At 34.7% G+C, this 11,336-nt stretch overlaps 1 protein-coding gene across 1 annotated transcript; it reads left to right on the forward strand.

Annotated features, from left to right (window-relative positions):
- Nucleotides 1–1,900: 1,900 nt before the first annotated feature.
- On the forward strand, nt 1,901–4,579 carry LOC137745163 (suppressor of disruption of TFIIS-like). Its single transcript, XM_068485065.1, has 8 exons — nt 1,901–2,054; nt 2,837–2,907; nt 2,998–3,063; nt 3,209–3,306; nt 3,413–3,538; nt 3,651–3,974; nt 4,075–4,140; nt 4,318–4,579. Exons 2-8 carry the CDS (start codon nt 2,847–2,849, stop codon nt 4,468–4,470), a joined length of 894 nt encoding a protein of 297 aa, XP_068341166.1. The 5' UTR covers nt 1,901–2,054; nt 2,837–2,846; the 3' UTR covers nt 4,471–4,579.
- Nucleotides 4,580–11,336: the final 6,757 nt, after the last annotated feature.

Below are 11,336 nucleotides of genomic sequence, written 5' to 3' on the forward strand. Positions count from 1 at the left end.
GCTGTGTTGAGTGAAGGTTGAGAATGAAAGAGACCATCCCATATGCTGGTTTTTGTCTCTACTACTCATTAGAGCTCATTTTAGACAGTGATATATATAAATATCAGATCCACCTAGATGCAACCTGTGTCCAGAAGCATCTAGATTATTGGGTACCAATTAAATCGGCCAACCCCCAATTTTTTATTTTGCAATTTACTTTAGTTAACAAAAAATTTGTTTTTTTTTTTTTTTTTTAACAAACGATTTTATCTGCACTAAGGGAGTGGGTTAAGCCTCATAATAGGTTAGCAATAATGTGATTAAAATCGTCTTTAACGAGAATCAAACTTAAGACTTCTCACTTACAAGTAAAGAAGAGTACCACTAGACTATATAATACTAAGTGGCAACTAAACAATTGTTACTAATACTGCTCTATAATTTCTTCATAACCTTTATTAAAACAAAGAAATGTATTTTTTTTTTTTTTTTTTTTTGTGTATGTCATGAACGGTTTCGATTTTGATATGTATAATCAAGAATTTGTTGATCACAATATAAGGTACGTCCTGAAATCACATAAGTATTATTCTTTAGTTAATATTATTTCCTTAAAGAAATACTTGTGATTAACGAATTTTCATCGTACAAATGTCATAAAAAAACAATTCATTTTCTTAAACATCATTTGAAGAACATCGCTGAACAAATTCAATCAAATGTAATCATCGATATGTATCAAATAAAATAGCTAGTTCATCCTAAAGTTCCTAATTGTTACAAATACCATGAATTTGCTCATACATAGATTAAATAATTTATCGTTTCATTGATTTTTTTTTTTTTGTCAAAATTGTTCTTTAAATGATATTTAAGAAAATAATCAATTCAAATTATAATACGTATACGACAAAAATATATGAATCACAACTGGTATACACTAAGAGGATCACCTTGACAACTTTAATGAATCCAATTATCTTTCGTCAAGTCGTAGAAATTAGTTATTACACCTTTAACAGTCAAGCGTATGAATGGATAAGATAAGAATACTTGGGATCCTATTGAGTATGCTGTAAGCAACTTCAATTTTTTCCTTCCCAAATTAGAATAGCAGTTTCTTAGCATATTAGATAAGCGAGAAATACTAGGATTTTAAAAGTGGGATTTTTCATAAACTTTCTGCCACTTACCGTTTAACGTCAACATGTATCAAAATTATAAAACATTGTGCCAAAAATATGAGGTGACATAATCCATAAAAAGTTCCACTTTTGAGAAAACCCCATTAATATTTATCTTTGGCATATATACCTCTTAGCAAGAATGCTGAATTTAGAGAGTTTAGATCAAACCAAAGGATAATATGCACCTTCCCACCACCTTTGTCATCATTGTTGGCACCAATCTTTGGCATCCACTTGTTTCAAAAACAAGTTACCAGTTACTACTAGCTTTCAAATGCAGGGGTATTTATGGAATATTGAGAATAAACTACAAGGGTAAATTTGGACCGTGAAGGGAGGTGAGATGGAGATTGTGGCAAAACTGGAAATGTCTGGACTACAAGGGTAAATTTGGACCGTGAAGGGAGGTGAGATGGAGATTGTGGCAAAACTGGAAATGTCTGGACAAAGAGAGTCCACATAATACAACGTTTGGTTCAACCTTTTCAATCCTTGGAAACCAGTTGCCTTCTTCCTGTTACCTTCTTTCTTTCTCATTTTCTTGTTACTTCTCTGAGTCTTAGACATTTAAAAATTAATTTAACTGAACGTGATTTGAGATGAAAAAAAATTAATAATCTAATTAAACATTTTAAAATACATAAACTCGTGGGAATTTCTCAACGGTTTTGCCTATTTAAACCCACCTCCTCTCCTCTCATTCCTCCTCCCACTCCTTCGTTCTTCAATACCTTTAGCGTTGTGCTCTCCCTCTCCCTCTCCCTCTCTCTCTCTCTCTCTCTCTCTCTCTCTCTCTCTCTCTCTCTTCCCAGAGTTCTCTTCTTGCAAGAAAGAAACTCTCTCTTTCTCTCTAGTTCATCAATTTGGTATTGGCTTTCTAATCTGGTAAGTCAAATATTCAATCTTTTGATCAAAGGCATTTCCAACCCATTTTTTGAAGATTTGGGTTTCCTTCAAACATCATTTATATAAGCAAAAGTGGTTCATTTCATTTCATATGACATCCACTTTGCACAAAAATTTTGGTTCTTAGATCAAATCCAATTTACACCAAATGAACCCAATCATTATCTAAAGCAGTTCATACATTGAGGCTCGCCCAATGAACCCAATAATTTTTCTTGTGATTCAAATTAAATATAGTTTTAAGTTGTAAAAATTTATTGAATGAGTTGTTCTTGTTCCCTAAAGTTATGATACACTACGGGAAGTGCTTGAAATAATCACATGAAACTTTGTTTAAGTTTACTTTCGTTTTTAGCTTTATGCATTAATCTAACGCCTAATCTTATAAAGTAAATACAACTTTTACTAGGTTGTAATATTAATCTATATCCAAACCTAAATTCCCATAAAGCCATTGGTCCACCTCTTCTCTTGATTCAATTTATAGTAGCGGCTGTTTATTGTCCATTCAGAAACTAAGAAACCCTTATCCAATTCCAAGCTAAGCTATTAGGTATTGGCCTCAGATTACTCACCTTTGAAAAACCTTTTCTTCTTTTGGTGGTAATCTGAGTCAATAAGGGCCACAACTTTTTTTTTGTCATCCATATATGATGATGGATAAGTTTAGTTTGAGACTGAAAATGAAACTTGATATAAACTTGTGTCGATTTAAGCTTTCATGGAACTTAATGTTCACTTCTCTTCGCCGTTTTCTGAAGGTTTCCTGAAATGGAATTCGACGATCGATTCATGCAGGCTCAGAGGACAAAGTTCGACTGCCTTTTGTTCGGTAAGCCTTTTAATTTTGGAAATTTATGTGCGAATACGAGTTCACTTGTAAAGCAATCATCTTAGACCACTATTGTTTGAACTTTTGCAGATCTTGATGACACACTGTATCCCTATAGTAGTGGCATTGCTACAGCATGCAGAATCAATATAGAAGGTAATACTTTTTATTCTAAGTTAGGCCTTGGAACTGCAGACGTGGGTTAGGCCAGATTGCTAGGGTAGTTGAGGAAACCTTCCGTTCCACATTTTTCATATCAATATAATTTGTATTGATTATTTCCCCTTTTCTTTTCCTCCAGATTATATGGTTGAAAAGCTTGGCATTGACAGGAGCATAATCCCTGAGTTGGGTAACCTTCTGTACAAGAATTATGGAACAACAATGGCTGGTCTCAGGGTACTTTTTTCTTTTCTAAATTCTTCCCATATTTTTGACATTTTATTATTTTATTTCTGAGCTTTTCAAATGAATTATGCATAACTTTGCGGGTCCTTCTTTGCAGGCAATTGGCTATGACTTTGACTACGATGAATATCACAGTTTTGTCCATGGAAGATTACCTTATGAGAACATAAAACCGGACCCAATTTTGAGGAGCCTCTTGCTGAACCTGCCTTACAGGAAAATTGTAAGCACCTACTGTGTAACCGGTTATTTATTCCCTTGTCTTTCACATCACGTGACAAGAGTTTCAAGCTTTCTTCTTTATGCTAATTATTTCTGTTTTATATGTGAAACAGATTTTCACAAATGCAGACAAGATCCATGCTGCTAAAGCACTAAGCAGGCTTGGATTGGAAGACATTTTTGAAGGGATTATCTGCTTTGAGACCCTCAATCCGATTCACAAAAACACGGTCTCTGACGACGAAGACGACATAGAATTCGTGGGATTAAGCAGCACTACCACCACTACTAGCAGCTCCCAGATTTTTGACATCATTGGCCATTTTGCTACACCAAACCCCACTTCCAAACTACCCAAAACTCCAATTGTCTGCAAACCATCCGAAGATGCCATCGAACGGGCTCTCAAGATAGCCAACATTAACCCTCAGAGAACAGTAAGAAACATTTATATTTTCTTCTCAAAATTTGAATATCTCCAGGTTCTTTAGATCATTCACTTATGCCCAATTTTGGTTGTATTTTTGGCTCTTTCAGTTATTCTTTGAAGATAGTGTCCGCAACATACAAGCTGGCAAAAGAGTGGGACTTCAAACTGTATTGGTAAGCTATTGACAACTTTATACCAAAAATATTCAGACACGATCATACTAACTCACATACAACGGACCTCATCACAACTCCTAAAGAAATCATCATCAATCAACTTGTACAGCAGTACAGGTTGGCAAAGTTGGTCATAAGCTGATGCGATCTTATTGTCACTATTGAATGTTACAGGTTGGCACATCTCAGAGAGTAAAAGGTGCAGATTATGCTTTGGAAAGCATTCACAACCTCAGGGAAGCAATACCAGAGCTTTGGGAGGCTGATAGGAAATCTAAAGTTGGTTACTCTGGGAAGGTTGCAGTGGAGACATCAGTCACAGCTTAGATTTGTGCCCTACATGCACTAAGTTTTTATGAGGAAATATTCATGTTTTTGGGATTTTACCATCCCATTTTTCCTCATCATAAAAATTAAAAATTAAAAAAAAAAAAAATCTCATTTTCCTTGTCTCATTGTGATCCGATGTTAATTATAATAAAATATATATTGTATGCTTTCGTATTGTAAATTTGAATTAAACATTCAAATAACGATTCACTAAATCAACCAATTTAATACTAAAAAAATTTAAATAACGATTCACAATGAATCAATTTAACAATATGACAAACTCAAATGACGATTCACCAAATTGTTTAATAATAAAATGAAAGGGCACATTATACAAATAAAAAAAACACCTTTAAATAGTTATACTTTCCAAGCCTATGAGCCACTACATTTGCTCATACCAAATCAATTAGTTTAATAACATCACGCATGTCACACTCTCATGATTAGAAAAATTCAAATAACGACTCAATTAGGGATTATGATTCTCTCCCCTCCTTTTTCCATCCCATTTCATCCCCTCCTTTCACATTCTTTTATTTTGTGTTTCTCTTGCTATAAAAAATTAGTATAAGATGTTGATGTGGCTTAACAATGACCGTTCAAATAGGAGGGGAGGGAAGGGGAGGGAAAAAAAAGGGGAGAGAATCCTACTCCCTCACTTAAACATTTCATTTTTGAAAAGTTAAAAATAAAAAACAGAAATACCACAAAATTAAGAGCTAGTCAATCAGTGTAATAACTTTACGTTAACGTGTATCACATTGTCGTGAATAAAAACATTCAAATAACAACCTGTGTAATTAAATAATTTAATAACATAACATTAACGTATACCGAACTGTCGTGATTAGGAAAATCACGTACCTCTTACTCCTGATTTTAAGGAGTCAAAATTTAATCACAAGTATAATTATTAGTGGAACTTCATGCTAATCACGCTAGATATACAATAATCATAAGGTGTGTGTGTACGCATTTTAGTCGACATTTGCAAAGAAAGGGACATACTCATTAAACATTGATATTAATTATAATTAACAACTCAATTGTGTAGCATAATTGATGCGCAAGAAACTGCGTGGGAAAATGATGTGTTCAAGATTACAGGTGAATATTATATGCGTTTACTGTTTCAAAAGTCTACTCATCATATTATTACTATATTAGTAATATACTTCTATCAATCGTATCACCATATTCTTGAGTCTCTGGATACTACTACTAGACACTTCACACTTGTATTGGCATCATTGACTTGGAAAATCACATGAATCTGCTGAGTTAGCCAAAGTAAGAGAGAAGTTGAATTAGTTGCATTATGTGTCCTCAATTTCAGATGAATACTGTGAAAAAGCTTCCTTTTTTCATCAGAGAATTAGCCGTGTAGAGTAGGAAAGGAAACGACTTGGCAGTTGGGAAGACAACATAACCCAATGTCATGTATTTGTGAGCCCAGAATAACTTCAAAATATTAGGGTTTATTGTTTGGTATCTAGATTACATTAGAGACATTTTCGCCTATATATGTTTTGAATTTTTAAGTCAATGTTAATTAAGTATTTTTAATTTTTTTTCATGCTCGTTCCAAGTTCAAAGTAACATTTGAATACATGAGAATCTCTTTTGTTACATGATTTCTTCTTCATATAGGTCTATAGAACAATTACTAACATATATTTTGTGCAAGAGCCCTTCCTATCTAAGAGAAAATTGCCCCATGATTATGTACTGGTCTTACTAGGGATCGCAAATCCCAAGTTTGTATCCCAGAGTATTCAGAAGTTTGCATTAATATTTTTTCACTTTTTTCCTTACGTTGTGATCGAATCATCTGTCGTATTTGGTTAATGACCTGAATTTATTTTAATCAATTATCTTTTGAACTTTTTCAAATAGTCAATTTCCTCATCGCCATCATATTTTTAAATTTTACACTATTCCGTTCATATTTGTCATGTGCGCAACCTATGACCAAATTACGAGCGTAAAATGACTATTCGGCCCACGGTAAATCCAACCATTTAGATTGTGTGGGCAGCTTGATCTATCAATCCCTATATAGAGTATAACAATGGCTTATCTACATATGAGACGTTTTTACCCTTTTAGTTGGCTCACGTGATGCCACGTGAAAAAGATAAAGATGAAAGGAATTTTGGATGCGATGTTGAGTAGCCTAATGGTGGAGAAGTAATTAACTATTTATAAACATTCACGAGGGTAATTAGCCAAATAAAAGTTCAAAGTAGAAACGGATATGGTGTACAAGTTCAAGGGGTATATAGACGAAGACATCTATATGAGATTTATTGTTCAAATGTTAGTGAATGATCCCTTACAAACCGAAAATCGAATTGAAATTACTGTACAATTTGGGGTTTGTTTTTTTTTTTTTTTTTTTTTTTTTTGTTGGTTCGATGGTTTGGGTTTAGGTCTTTTACTCCAATTTTGTTTATTCTATCAATCCACAAAAGTATCCACAACATCAAGCCCATCATACACGTATAGAACTAATAAGTGGACAAGAGTACAGAGACGACTAATACCATCCAAACTTAAACCTTATTTAATGAAACATAAACACCTCAAACATTCTGGAAAAGAAAAGGACAAGCGAAAAAAAGCAACTGAATTTAACCTTTCCACCCTTTCAAGGGTGATCGAGTGTCACGCCCCGGTCTCCAGATATATTCAGGGTAGATAGATAAGTCAGAACATAACTGTATGACTAAAATAAAATTCAAATTGATTTAGTACTTTAATAAAATACATAGATAAGTACCTAATAAACAAGCAAGTAAGCTCGCAAATCGAAGTGTTGAAATAAATGATAAATAAAGGCAATGAACCTAGTCAATTCAGATGCTCAACTCCAACATAACTGCACTTGAAGTCCCTCGTGACTAAACCAATACTACACCATAGGAATGGTGCACCGGAAAATAAAAATTCGGATAAGTAACGAAGCTTGTGTGAGTAGTTAATAAGTAACTATGGTTCCAATTATAAATAGGGTTCATTGTTGGAACTAAAATCGCACACATCTATTGGTGGAGTTGGGATTTAGGCTGAATGATCCATGATATATGGTGAAAAGGAGAATTGGGTTGTTTGGGGGTGTGGTTGAATCCAGATTGGACTATTTACATATATCCGAAGGAGAATAAAACCACAATTGTAGTTTTAAGAAAGGAGTAGATATGATGTGTGATACATTAGAATACATCCTTGACGAATAGCCTATGGAGGGGCGTGATGAGATGAGTTCTTTGTGGACATGTTTACGCATAGATGGCAACGTGTAGAAAGATGAGCCTCTATTAGTCGTAAAGAGAATATAAGAGAGATGTATCTTCATATGTGATTGATTACGCTTGATAAATACCCAAGTTAGGGTATTTATAGAGATCTCAGGAGTCCTTGTAGGGAAAGTAATCCCAGTTAGATCAGGAGACTATTTAGGAAGAAGTCTAGGATAAGCAATCCAATCCTCCTAGGATTATGATTAAGTTGCCTAATCACCAAGATATTCTAATTGGACTTGAACTAGAGTTTTTGTACTTGAGACAAGTAATGCAAGTTGTGAAATGGATGTCTAACGATGCCTCTAACTAGTCAGCATGTTCGAATACCTTACTCCGATTCAGATTAGGAAGCCTAGCTAGTCCGATCTTCTGAACTTCATGGGCTATGTGCATTCCAGTCCTTCTTGCCACCCAAGGTGCCACTCGTCATGGGACCAGAAAATCATGGTCCCATAATTGCTTATAACTATGCTTCTGAGAGTGCTCTGCTTCGAAGATAGATAGTTTCCAACGGACCATGAGCGAACTATCCCAGAATAACTTCTCTGGAATGCATAACAAAATGACCTTCTGTGAGATCCCAAGAATTTATTAACAAGAGAAATATTTGAAAAAATATATATGTTTAGCTTATTTATTGAGAAGGTATTCATAAAAAGATAGTGGACGTTAATACAAGTTCTTAGCATATTTTCAATTACCTTTCCTAACTCGATGAATTTTTAAGGTAATATACATGTTGGGCCAATGAATAAGCGCCACGTGGCAGCCAATGAGTGGCTAGCTTGCCACGTGACAGCAGCTAGAATCAGACAGCATAGGGGGTTGTTCTGATTAGGTTAGTGGCATTTTAGCTACATGGCAAGTGATGATTGAACCCAAAGGAATAAGAAGATGCAGGCAGTGCAAATCAGGAAGATGAGGATGCCTATATATACCCTTGTCGGGTTGGAGAGAAAGAGAGAGGGCGAGAGAGAGTTCGATCAGTGAGAAAACTCTCATTTCTTTCTTATGCTCTTTAGGTGGAAATAAAGAAAAATCCCAAACCCTAACCATACTTCATCTCAATTTTGATTTCGTTTTCGTCTAATGATATATGGAGAAGAGTACTACAATCTCAGGATTTTATCAAGGTGGTGAACTCTTGTAATAGAGAGTTGTGCAATACTTTGGAGCCCAAGTAGGGAAAATATGGCAGACCTTTATAGAGATTGGCTATATTAAATTTTGCGAAGTGTTATGTTATTATTATTGATCTTATTGGTTGATTGATGTGATTTGATGCTAATTTGTTAAATGTTTCTCTTGGGTGTATGTTTGTTATTGACCAGGGAATTATGTTTGGTTGAGAATATATTGTGGTATATGTGAATGATGAAATGAAAGTATTTGTAAATCACTCATGATGTGTCATGTGGTTGGAGCTTCGGTGTTGAGAATGGAATTAGAAATGAGGGTAATGGAAATGATCTTTTGTGTAGTTGAGCCAAACTCTTATTAGGTACGAAGTCTCAGGCAAACCCACAGTGCACAGTTGCTTTTAGGGTAATTCGGGATTGGCGACGAAGAGTTTTGCAAGACGACTAACAAAAAGGGAAATTGAGATGATTGAGTTACATGTGGTTAATTTGTATAATAGAACATTCGAACCACCACTACAGAGGTAAAATGCACGGTATAGGACGTGCAGGTCCACGTGTTTTATTATATGAATTAACGAGAATAGTCAAAGAGTTTGCATTTGAACTCATGCATTGTCATTGCTAATAATTTGGTATTTTGTTATATGATTTCAGGACACTTAATTTAGTATTGTTAATTTACTGTAACAATGTTCTGTCCCTACTGAGCTGTTGAAGCGCACTCCTCTATTATTATGCAAGTTTACGAACTAAACCATCTAAGAGGATAGATGGGATGAGATTGGATTATATGTGAGAAAGAGAAGTTTAATTTATTTGTTTTCTTTGTAGCCTTGTAAAGAATTCTTGAGTCTTTTTTTTTTTATAAGAGGAATTAATTTTGCACTCCATTATTTCTGTTTCTTTATTTATTTTAATTTTTTAGCTCGTGCTTTGGATTTGAGGTTATTTTTCCACCAATCTCAAGTCCTGGGCGTGGCACCTTCAAACTACTTTTTTGGCTTGGAGTTAGCCGATTCTGGTTCATCCTGCTTGCTTGTCTCTCAAAGATCTAATATTTTGGAGTTCTTAACTATATTGTAGACCTATGATCGGAGTTCAACATGCATAGCTGAAAAGTTGGATGTAAGATGGAATTCGCTTTTGTATTCCTGGAACGACTTAGATGCCTTAGGAGATATTTTATTAAGTTTATTTTACTCAAGTTATTAGGCTTGTTAGAGTAAAACACTTGGATTTCGTCTTTTGCTTCCTTATTGCGGAATATAGTTTAATCTGACAATCTTTTTGAAATAAATTAACTTTGACGTAATGAGTAACGAAGTGAAATAGGAATAAGCTTGTAGGTCCGGGATAGAGCTTTAGACTCCCCTCGGTAAAAAATGCTACCACCCAATCTTAGTGTTTATAAAGATTTCCACTTGGATAATAAGAGTGCCACCCTACTCCAGTGCCAAGTCTAAAACTCCTGAAAAATCCTTTGCTCCAAACTTGTTATGATGCATTGATCGGATTAAGGATGAGAAAGTGACGAGTCGTGTCTAGAATGGTCTCCAGATCTTAGTGTCAGTCCAAACTTCTTTCTTCAAGCATGACTTTGATTCCGTTTGTTTTTCACCTTGCCCCATTCTAGATCTGAGGATTTTAATAGTCGCAACGTGTCACCAAGAAGGGAATGCTAAAGTGTCAAATTTGTGAAAATTTGTAACTTCCATATTCTGCTAAAAAAGTAAATGAAACTCACATGATTTTCCAATTAACTTGCATCTGATTGATTATTGTTTTCAATGGCAGATCTGGAAGTCTAACCTCATAGGGTCCCAATGTATAAGATTCGAGCGTGTTTAGCGCCCAAATTTTTTTCACCTTTTCTATTTTAAAACTTCCACGGCATGATGCCAAGCTTTACCTGTCAAGGCTTGTCCCACCTAAAGTCAGTTGAACATCACTTGCCAGAACTTGTCAAATTCTGTTTAAGAAGCATTTCATCGAACAGTTTGTGGACATGCTCAAGTCCCATACTAAATAAGCATAGGCTCCACCAATGACTTTCTCTCAATATTTTTCAACTTTCATAAGATCCAGGGACCCAAGAGAACCCTCTAGATCTGTCCTTGATTGTTTCTGTATTACAACTTGTTAATGGGATTATAAATCGTAAGGTAATTTAGCCAAAAGTCAATAAAAACTTTACTATGAAGCCATATTTTTGTTTTGGACTTAATCAATAATATATTTTTATTAGTTAGGCATAGGTCAATGATACATTACCACATAGGTTTTAAGTCATTATAAATAGTTAGAATTTGACTATTACATCCTTCTTTCTATTTCTCTTTCTATGAATGTCATATGGGCTTAAGCTATTATAAATACAGATTTAGATCCTCTCCGGATTAATTTTGTGGAG

This window comes from Pyrus communis, chromosome 9, assembly GCF_963583255.1.
Source record: "Pyrus communis chromosome 9, drPyrComm1.1, whole genome shotgun sequence".
Classification (NCBI taxonomy): Eukaryota; Viridiplantae; Streptophyta; class Magnoliopsida; order Rosales; family Rosaceae; genus Pyrus; species Pyrus communis.